This window comes from Pygocentrus nattereri, chromosome 23 (genome assembly GCF_015220715.1).
Source record: "Pygocentrus nattereri isolate fPygNat1 chromosome 23, fPygNat1.pri, whole genome shotgun sequence".
Lineage (NCBI taxonomy): Eukaryota > Metazoa > Chordata > Actinopteri > Characiformes > Serrasalmidae > Pygocentrus > Pygocentrus nattereri.
Genome location: NC_051233.1, coordinates 16,102,873 through 16,127,050, shown reverse-complemented (window position 1 = coordinate 16,127,050; position 24,178 = coordinate 16,102,873). Strand labels below are relative to the sequence as shown.

The 24,178-nt window shown below is 41.0% G+C and overlaps 1 protein-coding gene across 1 annotated transcript in view; it reads left to right on the top strand.

Annotated features, from left to right (window-relative positions):
• Nucleotides 1-23,302, top strand: part of camk4 (calcium/calmodulin-dependent protein kinase IV) — a 47,635-nt gene extending 24,333 nt beyond the window's left edge. Inside the window, exons 6-11 of the mRNA XM_017724735.2 lie at nt 16,467-16,557; nt 16,705-16,779; nt 16,888-16,963; nt 20,501-20,627; nt 20,868-21,020; nt 21,653-23,302. Of these exons, the coding sequence (XP_017580224.1) occupies nt 16,467-16,557; nt 16,705-16,779; nt 16,888-16,963; nt 20,501-20,627; nt 20,868-21,020; nt 21,653-21,817 (687 nt within the window). The 3' untranslated portion in view covers nt 21,818-23,302. The remainder of the gene's footprint in view (nt 1-16,466; nt 16,558-16,704; nt 16,780-16,887; nt 16,964-20,500; nt 20,628-20,867; nt 21,021-21,652) is intronic.
• The last annotated feature ends 876 nt before the right edge of the window (nt 23,303-24,178 follow it).

Here is a 24,178-nt window from a genome sequence, read left to right as displayed (position 1 = left end):
TTGGGTTGGAAATTTCTTTGCAGTTGCTGTTTGAAGTCAGAGACTTGCTGGGTTTCTTATTTTTAGCGTTGAGATGTTTATTGTTATGAAAAAAAGGCTTTTCATTCTCTGATAAATCTCTTAATTTTACTGAGATACAGAGTTATTATGAGAATCAGTAATTGTAATGTCAGCTCATAACAACTATATTGTCATTGTTTTTCATTTTGGTAAACCATGTTACAGTTGGTTTTCATTATAGATGCAGATCTTAGGTGTCTGTATCAGTGAACTGTGCATTCATTTGAAGTCAAAAAAGTATTGCAGTTTGGGCAAAATGTAGCCCAACCCTGATGATAGGGGGAGCTTATGGGCAGTTCATATACATCATGAACTACATCACATACTTATGAGGAGTATATGATGACCTTCTTGGACTGGTGAACTACAGTGGCCCATTTGCCAAAATAAGCTTTGTGATATGAAGAGCAATGGTGAGGTACAGACCTCCTGTATTCTGTCTCATGAGTGAGAGAGGATGAGCGAGAGAGAGAGAGAGAGAGAGAGAGAGAGAGAGAGAGAGAAACAAAAATTTAAGGTACCTTATTTGTGTCAGCTCCACAGAGTTTTACATAGGAAGAAGAATTCCCATTGGATGGCACAAAAAGATAACACTCCTGCATGTTGTCATAATTGATGTGAAAAGTGTAACTCTCACACTACACTGTTTATTTCCAGAAAAATTCTCAGCTTGTGGCTGGACTGCTAATATACCCAGAAGCTGACTGTATGGTGAATGTTTATGCTTTTGATTATTTTATGGATAGTGTTGTATACTCACAGATATTAAGATAAAATTGAAAATTAATCATCACCATCGTCGTTGTTAAACGCTTAGTCCAGATAGGGTCATGGTAGCAGTTGGGAGAGCAGAGAATCCCAGATGACCCTGCCCCCACAACTTACTACAGCTCATTCCCAGGGACCCCAAGCCACTCCCAGGCCAACTTGCAGATGTAATCCCTCCAGCGGGTCCTAGGATGACCGCAGGATCTTATCCTGGTAGGCCGTGCCTGGTACACCCTCACTGGGCGGCATCCGGATTAGATGCCCAAACCACCTCAGCTGGCTCCTCTCACTACAAAGCTCATTTCTGCCACTTGTATTCGCGATCTCATTCTTTCGGTCATTATCCACAGCTCATGACCATAGGTGAGGGTTGGAGTGTAGACCGACTGGTAAACAGAGAGCTTTGCCTTATGGCTCAGCTCCCTCTTCACCACTACAGTCTGGTACAATGACTGCATTATTGCTGCCATCTGTCCCAGCCTGCAGCCAATCTTACAATCCCTCTTCTCATCACTCATGAACAAGACCTCGAGTTACTTAAACTTCTCCACCTAGGGCAAGTCCTTTCTCCTTACCTGGAGTGGGCATGCCATCCTTTTCTGGGCTAAGACCATGGACTCAGACTTGGAGGTTCTGATCCACATACCAACTGCTTCACACTCGGCTCCAAACCAATCCAGTGAGCGCTGTAGGCATCCATGTGATCCAAATGTGAGAAAATAGCAGAGATCTTACCCTCTGGCCTCTACACATAATGCCCTCCTGACCTTAGCTACGCCTTCACACCCTGTCCATGAAGATCACGAACAGGAGTGGAGACAGGGCACAACCCTGCCGAAGTCCAACGCTAACACTGAAAGGGTCCAACTTAATGCTGAGTATACAAACACAGCTCTCACTCTGGGAGCACAGAGATTGAATGGCCCGGAGTAGTAGCCTCGGCACCCCATACTCCCAGAGGACCTCCCACAGGATTTCTAAGGGAACACGGTCGTAAGTCTTCTCCAAATCCACAAAACACATGTAGACTGGGTTGGCAAACTCCCATGCCCCCTCAACAATCTGTGAGAGGGTGAAAAGCTGATCCGTTGTTCCACGGCCGGGACAGAATCTGCATTGTTCCTCCTCAATCTGAGGTTCAACTATTGGTCAAAGTCTCCTTTCCAGCACCTTGACTTAGAGTTTCCCAGGGAGGCTAAGCAGTGTGATACCCCAATAGTTGGCACACACCCTTCGGTCCCCTTTCTTAACAATAGGGACCAGTACACCCTCACTATTCGCTTGTGCCTACCGGGCCTGACCATCAGTCTTCCCTTCCATCTGACCACCACCAGATGGTGATCAATTGACAGCTCAGCACTTCTCTTCACCTGATTGTCCAGAACATATGCTCCCATGTCAGATGAAACAACAACAGAGTCGGATCATTGAGTTCTGACCCAAGGAGTTCTGGTACCATGTACACTTATGAACATCCTTGTGTTCGACCTTGGTGTTTGTTATGGACAATCCATGCCTGGCACAGAAGTCAAATAACAGTTCACCATTCCGGTATAGATCGGACAGGCCATTCTTCCCAATCACGCCTCTTGCCAATGTGAGTAATGAAGTCTCCCAATAACACTATGGAGTCTGTAGGCGGGACCCTTTCCAGAACCCTGCCCACTCGCTCCAAGAAGGCCGAATATGCCAACCTGTTGTTTGGTGCATAAGTACACACAACAGTCAGAGTTTTCCTATTTGTGATTTTAATTCGCACTGGGGCGACCGTCTCCAACTACACAGCCACCAGCCGGGGATTCATGAGTATTCCCACCCCACACCTCTCACTCTGTGCAACCCCTGAGTAGGAAAGGGACCATCCCCTATCCAGGAGTTTGGTTCCAGAGCTGGCACTGTTGGTGGAGGTGAGCTCAACTTTATCTAGCTGGTACCTCCCAACCTCCCGCACAAGCTCCAGCTCCTTCCACCCCAGTGAGGTTATATTCCACATACCAAGAGCCAGTTTCTGCTGCAGGGGCCTAGGCCACCAAGGGTCCCCCTGCAATCTCCCATTGCCTATACAGCACTGCACCGCTCCCCCCATGCTGGACCTTGCGGGTGGTGGGTCCACATGGCCTCCCCACATTCCACATTGCCTCTTCGGGCTGACCCTGGCCAGATTACATGGGCTGCCCGGCCACCAGGCGCTCGCTGAGGAAAGCTGGCTCCAGGGGTGGGTCCCGGTGACCCTCTCCTGGGCAGGGTACACAATTTTACCAGGATTGCTCCTGATGACTTAGCTCTGAAGATCCCTAGACCACAAATGCCCTTCTGCCACAACAAGGCCCCGATCCAGGAAGGGGGAGGGGGATACATACCAGTAAAATGCTTCTTCAGTAGCAGGCTGTATTGATCTCCTTTAGCAGACACAGATTTAAACATTAAAGTTAAATAAGTTCTACAGGTTATGATTTATAATATATACTTATAACATAATTGTTGTATATGTAGCCCTGAGTATAATTTAATATTATACTTAAAGTAGCATCTAATCCATGTAAAATACGTGCAAGCCTTACTTCTAACTTTTTATTGGTTAGTCTACATGTCTGTTGGGTTTTTCTAGATTGGCCAAATTTAGATTGAAATGGCAGAATCAGATAAGGAGAAGACTGCCTTCATATGCCCCCTTGGGTTCTTCCAATCCGAGCAGATGCCACAAGGAATCAGGGGGGCACCTGCCACATTCCAGCGATTAATGGAGAGAGCGGTGGGGGATATGAATCTGCTGCAGTGCCTTGTATATTCAGATGACCCATTTGTGTTCAGTCGGACTCTGGAAGAACATGAGGAACGTTTGCTTAGGATCTTGGATCGCTTGGAAGAATATGGACTCAAAATCTATTGACAAGTGCCAGTTTTGCCAAGCACAAGTGAAATATGTGGGTCACATTTTGTCAGAGGCTGGGATAGCCACTGACCCAGAAAAGATCAGAGCAGTGTCTCAGTGGAAACAGCCTACAGACTTTAAGTCCCTACAGTCCTTCTTAGGGTTCTGTGGCTATTATAGATGTTTTATAGCTAACTTTTCCGCTATTGTTCGCCCTTTGATTGACCTTACCAGAGGTTACCTACCTACCCAGAAGGGTAGGGCTGGCAGTAAGGATAAATCTGATTACTTTCGGAAGTCAGAAACATTTGGAGATCGGTGGACACCCAGTTGTACTGAAGCTTTTCAAAAAATTCTGCACTGTCTTACAAGTGCCCCTGTCTTAGCTTTTGCAGACTCAACAAAGCCCTACGTTCTGCATGTCGACACAAGCTTTGAAGGATTAGGTGCAGTACTCAACCAAGAATACCCGGAGGGGTTACGTCCAGTAGCTTTCGCCAGCAGCAAGCTCAGCAGCTCAGAACGAAATCAGCTCGAGTTTTTAGCCTTAAAATGGGCCATAGTTGATAAATTGCTCAAGAAGGGACTGTTGTATTGTACAACTCACTGGAAAGAATGACGAGAGATTTTCCAGTTGGTACTCCCAGGACTATACCGCACTAAGGTACTGCAAGCTCTACATGATGATTTTGGCCATTTGGGAGTAGAGAGGACTCTTGAGTTAGTATGAGACTGGTTCTACTGGCCAAAGATGGCGTCCGACATTGCTAGCTATATAAAAAATTGTGGTAGATGTGCAGCTCAGAAGACTTTGCCTCACAGAACAGCACCCTTAAGTCAACTCACCAGCAGAGGGCCCCTTGATTTGGTGTGTATAGATTTCTTATCTATTGATCCCGATTCACAAGGTATTACCAATGTTCTTATAATAACATACCATTTTACTCGATATAGCCAGGTGTATCCTATCAGGGATCAGAAAGCCCCTACAGTAGCCAAAGTACTCCTGAAGAAGTTCTTTGTCCATTATGGACTGCCAGCCCGAATTCATTCAGATCAAGGATGGGATTTTGAAAGCCGCCTGATCAAGGAGCTGTTGGACTTGTTAGGCATCAAAAAGTCAAGAACCTCACCATACCATCCTCAGGGTGATCCGCAGCCAGAACGTTTCAATCGCACTTTACTTTCTATGCTTGGAACTCTGAACCCCAGGCACAAGCGGCAGTGGAGTCAACATATAGCACTTATGGTGCATGCTTATAATTCCCACAGAAAAGATTCCACAGGGTATTCACAGTATTTTTTGATGTTTGGGCGCAGGGCACGTTTGCCCGTGGATGTATGTTTTAGTACGTCTGTCGGAGGTCAGGAACAAGTGAAGCATCAGAGGTATGTACAAAACCTCCGAAAAGAGTTAAAACGTGCTTACCAGCTGGCTATTGAATCTTCCGATAAGAGTCATCACAAAAACAAACAAGCATATGACGCCAAGGTACATAATCTGCCCCTAGACGTGGGAGACAGAGTGCTGGTTCATGCCCTGGGAAGTACTGGAAAACAAAAGTTAAGAGACAAATGGAATTCTTTGCTCTACACGGTCGTGGGAATAAATGCCCAACATACCAGTGTACAGGGTGAAGCCTGAAAGAGCGGTGGGAGTACCTAAAACCCTCCACAGAGACCATCTTTTAACTATTGGTTATATGATGCGTTTGCCTGATGTTTCATAGGAAACTGACACACCTGCCTGCATTCGTGGTAGACGCTCTCAGACCCATCCACCGCAGCAGATGGTGGCACAAGAGAGTCAGGCTGAAAGTGAAACAGAGTCAGAGGTGGAAGACAACCTGCCTAATTTCAGGCCCAGTGACGTTTTTGAACACTTTCCGCTCCTACCTTTACGTGAGTAGGGGGAAAGCAGTGTTTCACCAGAACTTGGGCCTGTAACCCCAGGAGTGTCTGCTGATCTAGATGAAACTCTTGGTTCTCCAGGAACCAAGCATTTGCCTCCTGTGGAGGACCGATTATTGGAATCACCAGCAGATGATGGTTCTGATATGCAAGAGAGTATGGCCCTTAGTAATCCGCTGTTGGAGGACACTGTGAGAGAGCAAGACCTGATGCCTAGTGAACCTGCACTGGGTAAAAGAGCTGGTAAACCTGTCATCCGCCTGAGTTACGATGAACACCCCTATAGTCATCGTCCACAGAGGGTTAAAAGTATGGATCACACCACCAAGGGAACCATCAGTGGTCCCATGTTTCTCAATCCAGTTTGACCCTAGAATAGAACAGTTGTGTGGGTAGATAATGTCAGATGAGGACATCAGACGGTTTAGAAAGGGGGGAGTGTAGCCCTAAGTATAATTTAATATTATACTTAAAATAGCATTAAATATAAAATTATTTAAGAAATCAGTACTGTAAAAAGTTGCTCTTCAGGCTAAAAGCAGGTAAAAAGCTAAAATATCAGTTAGAAAGGTTATAGTTCATGTTTTATAAAAAAAAAACTGTTAAAATACTTTTACTACAGTTTTGGTTCTAAACAGGGTACGTGATCCATGTAAAATACGAGCAAGCCTTACTTCTAGTCAGTCTGTAACTTTTTATTGGTTAGTCTATATGTCTGTTGGGATTTGCTAGCCTCTGATTGGCTGCGGCGATACGAACGTGGGGGAAGGAGGAGGCGTGGGGTCTCCGAGACAAGAGGGGAGACGAAAGCATAGCAAACTCCGAGCTTCGGTAGTTTGAGAGATGAAGTCCTGTCCCAACCCAGTTGTAGGTTAAGTGCTTGTATGTGAGTACTTGTACAAGTGTTAGAGTGGATTCAGTAATCACTTTACTGCCTTATTAGGTGGTGAAACTGTGTGTAACTCAGTGCTCTGCCGTAGTAGTATTTGCCAAGCTAGCTTAGCAGCTAGCACTCGGCCATTGGAGACTTGTGGGAATGAACCCGTTGTAAGAAGTCGGTTGCCGCTCAGATAGTCCCACGAACTACCCGGATTACGTTTGTGGGTCCTCTGAACCCCACGTTGGAGCACCTCTACCCTGGTTAGCATCACAGGTCTCCGGACGCACCTGTGGATTCAGCCGGCAGCGTTGGAGTCCGCCGTCGGCCACCTTTCCAGCCAAGTTCAGCTCAGCCTTGCTGGTGTTTCACGTGCACCCCGGGAGTAGGTCCAATGAGACTGTGAGTACATTGAGCCAGTTTGGACCAAGACATCAGGCCTGCAACGGGGGGTTATTTTGTTTTTCATGCCGGCTTTTGTTTTCTTGATATTGAGCAAAAAACCATACGGGTGCTAATATTTTGTCTGTATGTGTGCACCGAAGGTCATTTTAAGCTTAGGTTCTTATACGCCCTGTCCATGGTTTAAGAGAGTTTTAGTATTTTGTAAGCAGTAAGTAAACTAGGGACACAGATAGCTTAGATGCATGTAGGCAGCCATATGGAGTTCCACTATAACCAGAAAGACGACTTCTGGCTCATGCTGCTGTGTTTAAGAAGTTTCCGTGGTAACACATTTATCCAAGACATTGGTAAGAGCACCATAAAACTATGTTGCTGCTGTACTCCTTCGCTGTTGACACGGTGAGGCCCCTCCTAGTCGTTGTTCCTTTAATACCTTATGCTTTGTCTTGTGTTATGGAAGCAGCCCACGGGTTTCCACTGTTTCCACTATTTTCCAAAAGCAAATTTATTTCCATTGTCCAGGGAGCTTATTTACGAAAAAGAGTGGTTGAGTTTATTATTAAGCTATTTCTTCAGAACTTTTCCACTATTACAGTGTTAATGCAAATGGTTATTTATTAAAAGTTTTCTGTAAAACTTTTTAAAATACATTAGTGTTCAGTAAAGCTCTTTGTCCTATTAGAGGAAAAAAAATGCTGAACCTTGCCTGTAACTAAGCTTGCACAATTTAATCATGATCTAAAGTTATGAAAGTTATGAAGTTATGAAGCCTTACCCTAAAAAAATGAAGCATTGGATTTTCTATAAAATGTTATGTCAAGTGGTTCCACACAACTGTGTTAAGTAGATTTAGTTTACATTTAGTAGTCTTAAGTATTTGATGAATTCAAGCAAATCACACTGGTGGATTATTATCTCAATATTTTTTTTGTATTACCCAAAAATGAAAGGTCAGATTTACTTTAAAATGTTAAGTGGTTCCACAAAAGTGTGTTTAAGTATCGTTTATGATGCTCAGTTGAATGATGTATATTTATTAAAAGTAGAATAAAAACAAAATGTGAGGTTTAAGTTAGATTTGCATAATTTATTAAGCTGTTACTGTGCTACTGAGCTGATGTAGAGTTACACTCAGCAGCAGGGTGCATGGTAACTTGCCATTATCGCCAACAGTAATGTATATGAAGCATCTACTTGTGAAGTACAAGGAAAATGTATACATAATGTGCAGGCAAGGGGGAATGATTACACGATAAGGGTGAGTAAAACAAGTAAAATAATGCAAATGTGCGTAAAAATTTTGAGTTTCACTTAGCAAGCTCACATTGATCAAACACACACTTCTGAAGTAAATCTGCCAACTCAGTTTAATTGAAATAATACAGCTAACTCAGCTAACTTCATTGACTTACATACATTTTTCCTAATGGTAATATAATTACCTCGTACTTACCAACTGGGCTAGCTACTAATATTATTCCATAATCTAATCTAATCATAATAATGATAAACAGATTCTGCACAGATATCATGCAATGCTGCTTATATCCTGTGGGTCTCCAAACTGATTGGAACCAAATTTAAAGCTAAAATATTGCCAAACTGGGGCATTGTTATACTTCTTCTTTAACAGAGAACAGATTTCATGCGCTAGGGTTTCTTTTGCATGTTACCTAGTATTTTTGCCAGACCTGAAATCTACATTTAAACCTTTCCAAGTAGCATTCAAAGTATGTATGTTTGTGTGTCTCTAGTTAATGTTGGTGCTGTGTTTGTTTTGGACTATAATTAAGTAAAGTCTTTTGTGTTGTAAATATGTTTCGAACAACAACAAAAGGAATGGATAAATTAAGGTGAAGCAAGAAAAAAATCATGTGATAGAGACCAAAATAACAACAATTGGCTTAATTGAGGCTGTAGAGAGGTTGGAGTGACCGCTATCTGAACAAGAAAAGAGTCAGAGACCAACAAAGAGAGACTTTGGTGATTCCTCTGCTGTAACAAGCCTATAAAAACCTAGTAATTAACTATTGCTGAGTTGAGTTGAAACAGGTGTTTTAACTGAGCTCTATAGTGAACCAAAAGTGTTTCCAAAAAACCTTTTGGCGTTTTTATTTTAAGAGTGTTCATTTATGTTTACAATAGTAGGGCTCAGACTATCAGGGACTGCAGCATCTGTAGGAATGTATTTTAGTCAGGCATGTACTTTGCTGAAACTTTGTACTACATTAGGTTCAAATGCATTCTCCCTTCCATATGACCTCAGTGACATCTGAAGAAATTTAAAAACCAATTTAAGCCATCAGGTGGTTCTTAAGGTGGCTGTGTAATAGCCCATAGCCTACTTTGGGGGGGGTGTTAATTTCCCCTTGAAGTCAACTTATATAAATATTTGTGTGGTTTTGTTTACCAAAGTTGTCTTGTTTAATTTTTACATGATCACTTTCCAACATCTGTTTATCCTTCAAACTGTGCCTTGTTAAAAAGCACTTGGAGCTGAATCATTCCTTATAACTTTAGCATGAATGGACAGGGCTAAACTGCTAGAGGTTAAACAGGCACCTATAAGGAGCTGGTTCCCATGACATCAAGAAAACACTGAATTCAAAACGTACTGTCTTGGCAACTTAGTTTCCATACATGCACTGTATGGACTCGGGAGTGAAGGAGAAGTTTTGAAGTTTTAACCACTTAAATGACCAGGGCCCACTAGCAGGCCCAAAGTTTTATTACACACTTATATAGTTTAAAAGTAGTTTGCATTGAAGTCCCTGTAGTAACTGAATAAGCCTAAGTATGTTATAAGCCTGGGAGTTTAAAGGGTTAACAATGTTTACGTATTACTTTAAACTCCATTATTTAAATTCTGTTCATGCCATTCACTCCCCAGTCCACACCGTGCAAATATGTAAACTAATTTGAAAAAAAAAAAAGCCAGTTTTTAGTTAATCAGGATGATACTATGTGAGTTGCAGCCTGTTGCAGCAGCTCCAGCTCACTTTGAGGTTTTTTCTTACTTTCTGTAATTTTTTCCTTTTATCTTTTAAGTATCGTTACTTTTGATTGTTTGCCAAGGGCTTTTTTCACCATGGACACCAAACTTAAAGTTTGTCCTGGTCCTTGCTCTGCTATTATTTACAGTAGGGATCAGCTGTAAGCACTACGTAGCACATCAGTGCTGCCGGATGAGAAACGCGATATCCCTCCGAACTAAAGAGTAAGAGATGTTCGATACATTTTTCATATAATACACCATTCTCTCACTTTTCTCACTTTCTCAGTAGTGTCACATAGTCACATAGTGACACTACTCTGCTGTCGCCAGGAGAGGGCACACTTCTGAGTTTTTCGACATGATTAGAGATGGAGTCTTTAGTGTCATCTAAAACATGGACCGGAGATCTGTTCTGTGACCAAGAGTGAGTGATGAGATAAGTAGTGTAACTGTACTGTCTTACAGTGAACTCAACTCTGTCTGTACATCCTAACAAGCTTTAGCAGTGTTAAATCACGTCTGCATCTCTTAACTAAAGCACTGTTACAGCTTGTTATATTTAAGTATTAGTGCATTCCTGAGTAACGAAAGTGAAAGAAAGAAGTGGGTTCATGTGAGTTACAGCCCTGATCTAAATGAAAGTAAACTGAGGAAGCTGTGAGGTATCAGAAAATGAGAAAGCGCTGTCTTTCCAGGCTAGCTGTTTTTAGCAGCTGGCTAACTTGAAGCAGCGCTCCGTCGCTCGTACAACACAGTGAATTGATGATACTATAAATCAAACAAGACACAAAAGCACCACTTTCAGTTTAAGGATACCTAAAAGGAGGACTCTCTGACTGGTGTTAGATATATTGTGGTTCACTCGTTAAAACTACTATGATACAATAGAGAAATTGAGATGTCTACTAGCTGGTGTTTGAATACTGTGATATGCTCTGATATGGATGTGGTAGGAGTTATGGCAGTAAGGTGGTATGATCCATCACCTACCGAGCCAGCTAATGTTTGCTGTTCGTACTAAGTTGACGTTGTTGAGAAACTAAACAGTTCAGCACTGTTCAGAGTCATGGCTATGCTAACTCTGGATACAGCAGTCACTTTGGACAGCTTCCAGCTTATACGGGTGGAGAGGACATTGGAGAGTGTTAAGAGGAAAGGAGGGGGCTCGCAGTATTTCTGAACGATAGATGGCGCGACTCTGGGTATATCACTATTAAGGAGCAAGTGTGCTGTTAGGACAATGAACTGTTAACGCTTAGCATGAGGTCCATCTATGTACATAGGGAATTCTCGCATGTTATAGTGATAACTGCATGCGTTCCCCCCTCTGCTAATGCTCAGGATGCTTGTGACGCCCTGCACACAGTTGTGAGCCGTCCTCCATCCTCCACTCTGATGAACTTCACACAGTATGTAGCACATCACACCAGAGACAATACTGAATCTGTTGAATGCCAACACCAAGGAGGCATATAACTCATCACCCCTCCCTCCCCTTAGAAGATCAGATCATAACATTTACGGCATTTGGCTGACGCTCTTATCCAGAATCACACTTTGTCTTACACAGGTAGGCAAAGGTGGTGTTAGGAGTCTTATTGGTATAGTGTAGTGTGCTTACCCAGATGGGGGATTGAACCCCAGTCTACAGCATAGAAGGCAAAGGTGTTAACCACTACACTATCCCAACCATGGTACAATAACCTGGTACATCTCTTGCCTGTGTACAAACCACTTGTACATAGGGAGCCAGCAGTTACCCGCACAGTGAAGAAGGACTGTTTGATCCTTATGGGGAGGACATTGACAGTCTCACACACTACATAACAGACTACATACATTTTTGTATGGAAAACATTGTATGGAATTTTATCATCCGGTTTGCTTGATATATATAACTGGGTGTCATCGGCATAGCAGTGGAAATTTATGCCGTGTTTACTGATAATGGTGCCTAATGGTAGCATATATATTGTGAATAATATAGGTCCTAAAACAGAGCCTTGTGGAACACCATACTTTACTTTTGCAAGAACAGATGATTCACCCTTTACATTAACAAACTGATATCGATCAGTGAGGTAGGACCTGAACCAGGAAAGAGCTGTTCCTGTTACCCCTACAAGGTTTTCTAGTCTATCTAGTAGGATAGAGTGGTCTATTGTGTCAAATGCTGCACTAAGGTCAAGGAGGACTAACAAAGAAACATTTCCTTGGTCCGTGAATAATAGAAGATCATTTATAATTTTTACTAGTGCTGTTTCTGTACTATAATGTGGCCTAAAACCAGACTGAAATTTATTCATGTAGATTATTCCTATGCAAATAAGAGCTTAATTGTTTGGTTACCACTTTTTCCAGGATCTTCGATATAAAGGGGAGATTTGAGATAGGTCTATAATTTGATAGTTCACAGGGATCGAGGTTAGCTTTCTTAATCAGCGGTCTAATTACTGCAAGTTTAAATTTTTTTGGCATGTATCCAAGGCTAAGAGAGGAGTTTATTATTGACAGAATAGGCTTGATTATTTCTGGTAAGATTTCCTTGAGTAGACCTGTAGGAATTGGGTCCAGAATACAGGTAGATGGTTTTGCAGAAGAAACTATTTTGACTAGTTAATTTTCTTGAAGTAATGTAAACGATTCCAGCCTATCTGCAGTGACTCTAATATTCTCAGGGTCTAGACTGGAATTATAAGACAGCAGCTTTTGTGGAGTTTAACTGTGTGTTCAGAATTTTCTGTCTAATTTTTTTGATTTTATCACTAAAGAAATTCATAAAATCATTGCTGCTATAGGCTGATGGCATCTGGGGTTCAGTGACTCTTTTGTTCTCTGTTAGTTTAGAAATTGTACTAAATAGTAGTCTGGGAATGTTCTTATTGTTTTCTATGAGAGAGGAGAGATAGGCTGAGCGTGCTGCAGTAAGAGCTCTTCTATAGTCTATAAGGCTCTCCTTCCAGGCGGACTGGAACACTTCTAATTTAGTCAGACGCCATTTTCGCTCTAGTTGTCTGGCCGTCTGTTTTAAAGCTCGAGTGTAATCATTATACCAAGGGGCGAGTTTTTTCTGCCGTACTATTTTGCTTTTTAATGGTGCTACACTGTCTAACGTATATCGAAGAGTATCCTCTAGGAATTTGGTCATAGTATCTAATTCAGTAGGATTAGATGGACAGCTGACTGAAGTTGATAACTGCGGGAGGTTTCTGATAAAGCTGCCAGCTGTGGAGGAAGTTATAGTCCTCTTAACCTGATAACATGGTGATGAACGCACATTACCACTAAACTGGATTTTGTATGAGATAAGTAATGGTCTGAGACGGCTGTGCTCTGGGGGAGAATGGCTAAGTTAACTATGTCTACACCAAAGGTCAGAATTAAGTCTAGAGTGTGGTTGAGGTAGTGTGTGGGCCCTTTTATAATTTGGGTGAATCCCATGGAGTCTATGATAGATATGAATGCCTTACTTAATGTGTCGTGAGGGTTGTCAATGTGGATATTAAAATCTCCGACAATTAATATTTTACTTGAAAACGTTATTAGGCTTGATAGAAACTCAGAGAATTCTTGTAAGAACTGAGAATACGGACCGGGTGGCCTGTAAATTGTGATTAATAAAAATTAATTTTTATTTGTTCCTTGCTCAAGTATATTAAGTACAAGAACTTCAAAAGAAGAAAATGTAGGTCCTACTTTCTGGCTCACGCCTAAAGCTTTAGTATGGATGGTTGCTATACCTCCACCCCGACCGACTGAAGCTCGGAAGGGTACCACAGCTGTGGAAAACATCTTGTGTGGTACCAGCGCCGAAGATGCAGCAATCGAAGGACCGTAGCAGGTTCAGGCCAGCAGCACTGATGTCACACTTGATGAAGACGCTAGAAAGTCTGGTCCTTGTGTATCTCCCCCCTCTGGCTCATCCTATCAACCTGGTATTGGAGTGGATGACACAGTGATCTACCTGCTACACAGAGCTCTTTCTCACCTGGAGAAACCTAGGAGCATTGTGAGAATCATATTCTTTGATTTCTTCAGTGCTTTTAATACCATACACCCTAGGCTTGTGAGGGACAAGCTGGAGAACACAGGGGTGGATCACCACATATCAAATTGGATTCTGGTCTGTCTCACCAACCGACCACATTATGTGAGGGCTCGGGACAGTGTATCTAACATGGTGTTCAGCAGCACAGGGGCCCCGCACCGAACAGTCTTGGCACTGTTCCTCTTCACCCTGTACACTGCAGACTTCATATACAGCTCATCAAACTGCCATCTACAGAAGTTCTCTGATGATTCAGCAATCACTGGACTCATTACAAATGTGGACGACAGCAAGTACAGAGAACTGACTCAGGACTTTGTGAACTGCTGTCTGAGGAGCCACCTCCTGATTAACATGGGGAAGGCCAAAGAGATGGTGGTTGATTTCTGCAGACGCAGTCACCTAACTCTACCAGTGAACATCCAGGGAAGGGACATTGAGAGAATGGACTTCTATAAGTAACTGGGTTTTCACCTTAACAATAGATTGGACTAGTCAGAAAACACTAGTGCACTTTATAGGAAAGGCCAGAGCAGACTCTACCTGCTCAGGAGACTAAGGTTGTTTGGAGTGGAGGAGGCACTTCTGAGGATCTTCTTTCACACCGTTGTGGCATCAGCTGTCTTTTACGGAGGGGTCTGCTGGGGCAGCAGCATCTCAAATGAGGACAGGAAGAGACTTCACAGACATATTAAGAGGGACAGCTCTGTCCTAAACCCAGTGCAGATGGTGGGAGATGGTAGGGATGTTAGCCAGACAAGCATCCATGCTAGAGAACAGCTCCCACCCCATGTATGAGACTCTGGCTACACTGGGCAGCTCCTTCACTGAGAGGCTGCTTCAACCCAAGTACGTGAAGGAGTGCTATTGCAGGTCCTTCCTTCCTGCTGCTTTTAAACCAGCACTGACCAGCAAACAACCAGCACTGCTCTCGATAGAACCCTCCTCCAGCCCCCATAAGACCTCACTCACCTGCAGAACCTAAACTGTGAATTTATCATCTTTTCCTGTGTGTATGTATAACTGCATGTGCAATGTTTTTTTTTTTTTAAATATCTCTGTGGTGTGATATTTGCTTTCTATTTATAATATTCATAAATAGTATTACCATTCCCATGTGTAACATAAACCAGTTACTCATGTGCAATGCTCCATGTGAATATCCTTGCATATCCCAGTGTAAATACCTTAGCTTTTCATATATTTATAATTCTTTATATTGTTAACTTTTTGTGAAGGATAGAGTTTATATGTTTATCTTATTTTTTTACTTTTAGTATTATATATTGTCTATATACTAACATGTAAACTATAAAATCTTAAAGTACTTAAAGTTAATTACTTATTCATTCTCTTTTTGTTAATTGTCTTAGCCATTAAATACTTATACATATCCATGTAATACATCTACCTATACATACTATAGCAGTTTAGCCCAGGAGTGTTTCAGCCTGGACTATTTATATAAATCAATATTTTTGGTCAAACTGCACAACAGCCGACTAGAAAATGGTCAAATATCTCAATCTGTCAAAAACATTATTTTTTGGTTACACAATGTCTGAGTACAAATATATGAATTCCAAAGTCAAGCATGAAAGTAGTCTTGAAAAGAAATGTGTCCAAAAGTTGTTAAACTTTGGCTGTTATATGTGGAATGAGCAAGGCGGCTAGATATAAGTGCAAACAGATTTGAATAAACAAAACAAACTAGCCAAAGTACAAAGTATGAGGTTACAAACTAAATAAAGCAAAGGTCTAAATGAAGCAAACAAAACACAAGGTAGGCACACAACTATACATAAAGTGATGAGCAAACCAGACCAACACTGACTGAAACAAAGGGCTTGATAAAGACTACAACAAATGGGGAACACCTAGGAGAGAGAAGACACAGAGACTACAGACAGGTGTAGATACTAATAGGGAAGGCGGGGGAAAGGGCAGAGCACAAGAACCAAAGTAAAAACACAAGCATGTGGCTAAACGTAGCTACAACACAGGGCAAGAAAAGAGATAAAGACAGGAACAAAGGAAAACCGTGATATTGGCCATTCAAAAGAGAAAACCCAACAAACTTGACTGAGCATCACTTGAACAAACTCATGCACTCTGTGCCTAGAAGATGAATCTATCATTACCGGAGAGTGTCCCAAGACTACTGTATAAGTATTTAATTCTAAGTGATGAAAAGAGGTTGCAAAATGGTCATGTAAAAATGAACTACGACGAACATAACACCACAGAAATATTGAACCTTTTAGGGGGGAAAATAAAAAAAAAAATAGGATGTGGGCAAACGAACAACATTCTCTTTGTGAATGTGTTGGGTATCACTCTCAGCTATTATAAATCTATTCACTGCACATGCTGACAAATGTTCTTGCATTTTAATTTGTCCTTCAGGTAGATTTAGATATTCCCATAAATTTGTGAGAATTTGTTGTTTGGAGTCATGCAGATGCATGTAAAAACAATGCAAGGTGCTGGAGATTAACAGCAGGACACCTGCCTGAATCTCTGTTTTCAGTACCTGCATGAAAATGGTGTTGTTCACCGGGACCTGAAACCTGAGAATCTCTTGTATGCCACCTCAGCGCCAGATGCTCCTCTCAAAATAGGTATGCATACATCTCTCTGTTTCACCAAGGAATTGCATCTTGATGGGATATTCCTTGTTAACAAATTAGGTTGTGGGGATGCAACCTGAGGAATTGGACTGCAGAAGGTCATTTTTCCTTAAACATTCTGATGTGGTTTGATTTCAGCTGACTTTGGTCTATCTAAAATCATGGATGATCAGGCAACAATGAAGACAGTGTGTGGAACCCCTGGATATTGTGGTGAGCTTGTTAATACGGCCCCATTCACAGTAGGCCATCTGGTTTCCATTAACTAGCAAAAGATTAGAAAGCAAAACTTTCTCTTCTGGTTCTGTTTGTCTCCTCCAGCTCCAGAGATCCTCCGGGGATGTGCCTATGGGCCTGAAGTTGACATGTGGTCTGTGGGAGTTATCACATACATCTTGTAAGTGACCACTTCCTCATTTTAAGTTGTTCTTACATAAGTGACGTGCTTCCTAAGGACTCTCTCTGTTAAGACTGCTTTTAAACAGCCTCAGTTGTTTGAATGAAAAGTGTAACGCAACTTTGACAAGACAGAGATACCCTTGTATGACTAGAATTAATTCCATGTTACATACCACTGACAAGTTGGAGAGATAAAAAGTCATGTGACTACCTCTGTAAACTCTCTTATTTATAGATAGATTAGCAAGTGTGTTAATAATGTAAGAATTGTAGATGTGAGTTGTTAATTTGTCAAGCAATTAATTCCAAGCCACAGCTTTTCTCAAAATGCACCACTTTGTCTTCCACTGTTGTAGCCTATTCAAGACAATGTCAGATGCCAATGTTAGTGAAAAACAAGAAAGCATGTTGAATAGTGGAAAAAAGTTGCCTGGTCAGATTAAATCAGGTTCTTTTGCATTGTGCTGACATTATTTGTGACAAGCAAGACCAGACCATTGACAACAACATAGAGAGAGAGAGAGTACATCCTACAGTAGGTCTGGTGGCAAATCAGTTCAACATTATACTGAGCGAACAACTTTAACCTGTGATGAAATATTTCTATCCTGATGGGATTGTCTTTTCCGGCATAAAAATGCCTCTATGCACAGGGCACAAGGGGTCATTAAATGGTTTGAATACAAAATTGATGCAAATCATAGTTATCCGATCTCAACTCAGTTGAACACCTGAGATTTTGGACCAACGTGTTAGACAGTGGACTCCACCAACATAAAAACACCAACTGAGGGAATATCTTATTAAACTAAAGCTGGGCTACTAGGTCATTCATCTCCTCCTGAAATAAAAGAAAAGGGGCAGCAGCATCACCCCAATCCTTGCACAAATCTCAAGAAAAACAGTGGTAGTAAAACTGCACAGTCTGAAAACAGTTGCTATAGTGAAAGTGCATTATAAAGTAGTGATTTTAAGTGGGGTTATTGTGGCAATCAGAAAAACTTTTTAAATGTGCTTATTTCACTCACAGGTTCTGATAAAGGTCTTATGAATTTATATGGACCCTAGTATTGAATAGCTGGCAACTCAAAGACACACAGAATACACTGACAGTACAAACATGAATATTCTAATGATTGCATTTGTTCATAGAATGTTTTGAAAAACACTCAATACACAAATAATATGAATTAAAGTGAATGGGGAAAAAAAACATTCTAGACTCATACAAAAATCAAACAAAGGTATGGCACACCAACCAAATGTTTGTGTTTGTTCATGTTTGTTCATATTTATACAATCAATGTACTCTGGCCTTAAGGGAAGCAGCAGAGGAGCACAGTTTGTTTTGTAGTGATGCTGACCATTCCAAGCCTAAAGGAGGACAAGTGTGCATGTAATATCATAAGTAATTCAAAATGATCATTTAAAAGATTAATTCTACAAGGGCAATAACAGTATTCACAAGAAGTATGTGTTTTTATAAGAGTTTTTAGATGCAGAGATTGTTTTAATAGATGTCTTATAACTAAATCCTGTTTTAGATATTTAGGCTACATTTGGACACATTTTGGGTCAGTTGTGGGCCATGTTTGCACTGCTGATTGCAACAGAAAGAAAGTTCTACAAATATCCCCAGGGTCGACCAAAGAAGTTGAGACACATATAAAGACACTTGTTTGTTGCCAGCATTGCTGCAGAGGTTGAAGAAGTGGGAATTGAGCCTGTCAGTGCTCAGACCATATGCCGCACAGTGCATCAACTCTGTCTGCATGGCTGTCATTCCAGAAGGAAGCCTCTTCTGAAGCTGACACACAAGAAAGCCCGCAAACAGTTTGCTGAAGACAAGCAGTCCAAGAACATGGATTACTGGAACCATGTCCTGAGCTCTGTCGAGACCAAGATAAACTTGCTTGGCTCAGATGGTGTCTAGCATGTGTGGTGGTGCCCTGGTGAGCAGTACTAAGGCAACTATCTCTTGCCTACAGTCAAGCATGGTGGTGGTAGCATCATGGTATGGGGCTGCATGAGTGCTGCCTTCATTGGGGAGCTGCGGTTCATTGAGGGAAACATGAATTCCAACATGTACTGTGACATTCTGAAGCACGGCATGATCCCCTCCCTTCGGAAATTGCGCCGCATGGCGGTTTTCCAACTTGATAATGACCCCAAACACACCTTCAAGATGACAACTGCCTTGTTGGAGGTAAAGGTGATGGACTGGCCAAGTGTGTCTCCAGACCTAAACCCAATTGAGCACCTTTGGGGTATCCTCAAGCGAAAAACATCCATCAGCTTTTTGATGTCATCATGGAAGAGTGGAAGAGTATTCCAGTAACAACTTGTGCAGCTTTGGTGAATTCCATGCCCAAGAGGTTTAAGGCAGTGCTAGATAATAGATAAAAAATATCGACACTTTGAACACAATTTTGCTGTGAAGTGTACTCACTTGTCAGCTATTCAGACATTAATGTTGAGTTACTTTTATAGGACAGTAAATCTGCACTGCTCTACAAGCTGCAGACTGACTACTTTATATTCAAGTTTTATTTCTATAGTGTTGTCCCATGAAAATATTTAATAAAATATTTGCAGAAATGTGAGGGGTGTAATCACTTTTGTGAGATACTGTATATACATTTTAATGATAATCTTTAGTGTGTACCTTATTAGGTCTTGTTACTTTTAGCTAGAAACACAAATATTAGCTTGCAATTGCAATCTAGTTTTGTTCATGTTAATTTCATTTCATTGTTTGCTTTGGTTTCACAAATCCGCTCAGTTATCAATGAAGAAAGAAACAAGGAAGAGTGGTTAGCCAGACTTGTTTACTTATCCAAATACCTAGACATGTGATTTTACCAGTTTAATTGATAGTCTGATTTTCCACAATATTTTGCTTTTAGTTTAGGAAATGGGTAAATTTCACTATCTCATCTAAATTTACATTTATGGCATTTAGTATCTCATATGGTAAATAGGTATCTCAAGTACCTGATTTCTGGGATATTGGGTTTCTGATTTTACAAAAGATATAAATCTAATTTACTGCGTCTAATGTCTGTTTAATTTAGCGTATTTATTGATTCTAGCAAAAGTTTTTGTTTGCACACAATGTCTGCACGTTCGCACTTTGTACGCTTTGTTCCTTGTTGCACTGTGATGTTCCTGGAGGAACATAATTTCACTCCACTGTGTACTTGTACATAGATGGAATGACAATAAAAGCCTCTTGACGACACACTAGTGAACACACACACTAGAGGGCAGTGAGCACACTTGCCCAGAGCAGTGGGCATCCCTATCCACGGTGCCAAGGGAGCAATTGGGTGTTAGGTGCCTTGCTTAAGGGCACTTCAGTCACAGACTGTCAGCCAAACCGGCAACCTTCTGGTCAAAGGGCTGATTCCCTAACCTCCAGCCCACGACTTCCCCTTTACAATTTAAACATGAATATTCTTCCACTTACAGCGTAGTACTGTAGAGAGAGGTTTATCAGTCATAACTGTTTAACGCTGTGTTTCTCTTCTCATAGATTGTGTGGCTTTGAGCCATTTTTTGATGACAGAGGGGACCAGTACATGTTTAAGCGCATCCTTAACTGTGAATATGAATTTGTCTCCCCCTGGTGGGATAACGTGTCTCTCAATGCCAAGGACCTGGTGAGTGAACAAGTTTCTACCAAACTGTGAGACAATTCCAAGAGCACAAGAACCTTCATTCCATATGCTCTTTAGATCTGAAAGAATGGGATGTCACAGATAAGGATCAGAAATGTGAATTTAAGGGAAAAAATATGGAAGTAGAGCATTTTTCTGCATTACTCTTGCATCATATTCTCACAAATGTTGTAAAATATAATTTAAATGAGACAAAATCAATAGTATTTTTCCTGTCCTCAGGTGAAGAAACTGATTGTCCAGGATCCAAAGAAGCGTCTGACAACACTGCAGGCTCTGCAGCACCCCTGGGTGACTGGGAAGGCTGCTAACTTCACCCATATGGACACAGCTCAGAAGAAGCTCCAGGAGTTCAACGCCCGGAGAAAGCTCAAGGTTGGGAGATTTATACGCATGCATTAAGAGTCTAACGATATTTTTTTAGGTTGGTTGGTTGATTTATTTATTTATAAGTGTTTAATATATTTTGACTTTCTAGAGGTTGAATTTTATTATATTTTATATTTTGACTTTTCAAGAGGTTGGCTCATCCAAACATCCAAACTTTATTTCAAAACAAAAGATGCAGAGCAGCAAAACCTTGTGCAAAATAGCAATCTTAAATATTAACCTTTTATAGCATCTCCTCATTTTCAACCCCCTAAATCACAAAAAACACAAAATATGTGCAGAATGTATGCCTAGTCTGACATTAAGCATTAAGTTCAGGTTCGATGTTATTATAATTTTTACTTTTGTTAAATTCAAACTAAAAGCTTCTTGAAAGAGGTTTTTAAATTTCTATACACTTCAAATGTTTATTTTATCTGGATTTCTCGTACTGTACTGAAATTGACACCCCCTTCTTACTCATGGGGATACTCAGAAAAATAAGCACATATTCTTTTTCAACCTCAAGCATACTGTAGCATGTTCTGAGATGTCAAGAATAAAAAAAATTCTGTTTCTGTATAATACACCCGGTTGCATGCGGTTCAGTAAAATGTCTTGCTTTGGTCTCTTGTCAGGCTGCTGTCAAAGCAGTGGTGGCCTCCTCACGGCTGGGCAGTGCCGGAGGCCATGGCAACACTGACGGCAACAAGACCAACTGCAACCATTCCTCCATGCAGCAGGGAGGTGGGGACAAGCAGCCTGAGAAAGAGCCACCTGAGCTCCACAATGAAGATATATAGATGCGCATAGAGCTACACTAGAACAGGGACATCATCCTTCAAACAAAATAAAATGTTGCTTTTAACAGTGGGTTACAACTGAGACAGTGTGGTCCACCTCATTAAATGACTGAAAGGATGGACTTTGTTCTTGGTTCGCACTGCATGTGGGTGACTGGGTTTCTTTAGAAAAGTCCCTGGCAGACTCTGCAAAAATCAAAACAAAACAAACTACACCGTTTAAAATACAGACTCGTCTCAGTTTGGTAGGTGAACCCCCCCACCAGAATAAATAATGCATGAATAAATAGAAGGACGTAACAAAAAAATTACTGGACAGTTTTTTTTATGCACTATATCCATGTCTCAACCAGGTTTATGAACTTGAGCTGTGGTGCAAAACTGCATAAGCAGTGATACAAGTGGTCCAGTAAAAACACTGGGGACCTGGTTACCACAGACCTGTGCAATGGACCTCCTGCTCCATGGGTAGTTGTGCCACTGGGTGAACTGAATGATTTTCCTTGAAAATATTATCATTACACTTGAGTGTATTAGTATTCTCATGATTAGACTATAGACCAACAGAACCATCAAATGACTAATTTTAGGTTGGAGTAAGCTGCTTTGTCACAGAAACATTTTTAAATTGGATTAGGTCTATATGCAATATACAGTACATTTTGTTCAGGATATAAATGGTAGTTTCCATATGATCACTCGACTGAAAATTTACCAGAGCTTCGAAGGAGAATGCCTTATTATTAACCAGGTTTTTACTCTTTATTGGACAGAAGTATTTCGTATTATAATAATTAGATTAGATGCTGTGGTTTGCATAAGAATAGTAGAACAGTATCAGCAGGATTTAAGGCAAAGTTTGTTTTGTATTAGCAGCAAATTTTGTTTTTTATTTTTGTATGAATCAACATGTCTGTATGGGTAAAACAAAACTGCAAGGGAATTTATATGCACAAATTGTCATGTCCCCAGTGCCAAAAACACAAAGCCCAGTATCTGCCATGCTCAAAAGTTTTCCTTTCATATATATAAAATGTTAGGCTAAATGGCCTATTATAGTTTCGCAAACTTGACTCAAAGTTTTAATGACTGATAAGTTCCCAGGCAAAAAACAGTTTGAAAATGTTTGAATGTAATGTACTTTATAGCATGCTTTTTATGTAAAGTATCAGGGAATGCTGTCTAAGAATTATTTGATAAAGACATGCAAGGAATGTAATTTGCATATCCTGTACAAGAGATGCTCTGCATGTAGAGTGTTTAACCGAACTGCTGCAATTGTATTTTTAAAAAGCACTGTATTTTAATGACATGAATTGTATTCTGTGGTAAAACAGTATGATGTTAAAGGCTGTTTGAGGGCCACCTCATATAAGAACATGAAAGTGTCACATTTATTTATCTGCCTGTTTCTACGTTGAGGGATGCATTTTAAGACAAACAGTGACACATTAGTGGCAGAAATAAATGCAAATAAATCCAAAATACTGATGTGTGGAGCCTGTTTAGAAATGTGGGATAGAGCATAACAGAAATGGGGGCAGACTTTCAGAAACACAGTTGCTATGCCTTGGACACACACAAGCGCTTTTCCTTCAGGGTTGTGGAGGGGGGGTGCGTGCGTGCTGGAGCCTATCCCAGCTGTCATTGGGTGGATTTAGCCTCCGATAATCTTTCAGTATTTCTCTTTCTAGGACTAAGTTCTAGACTAAATCTACAGTCATAAGCAATAAAAGAAAATAAGCACACATCCTAACAGATTTCACACTCCTGTGTGCGTTAATGCATAGTTACTATGTTTAATATGGCTGAGTTTGACAAATTAGGGAAAAAAATGTCACAATTTATCCATCCATCCATTTTCTAAGCCCCAGGTTTTATTTTTTCCATTACGTTAAATTCAACAAATAAATTGTGCACTACGTTTAGAAAAAAAAAAAAAAGACATGTTTAAGTGGGTTCCCTGTAGAGGATGTGTGTTCACATAGAAACTCGGAAAAAAACAATTTGACTGGGGATATTCAAACTTTTGCGGTTTGCAAAAAAAGATGCAAGGTCATGTTATCCAAAATCACCTCCATGGGCACAGGTGTATAAAGCCAAGCACCTTGGCATGCAAACTGCTTCTACAAACATTTGTGAAAGAACGGGTCGCTCTCAGGAGCTCAGTGAATTCCAGAGTGGTACCGTGATAGAAGTGCAGTCATGAAATTTCCATAGTAAATAGTGAAATATCCCACAGTCAACTGTTAGTGGTATTATAACAAAGTGGAATTGAGAACGACAGCAACTCAGCTATGAAGTGGTCGGCCACGTAAAATGATAGAGCGGATGCTGAGGGGCATAGTGCACAGAGGTCGC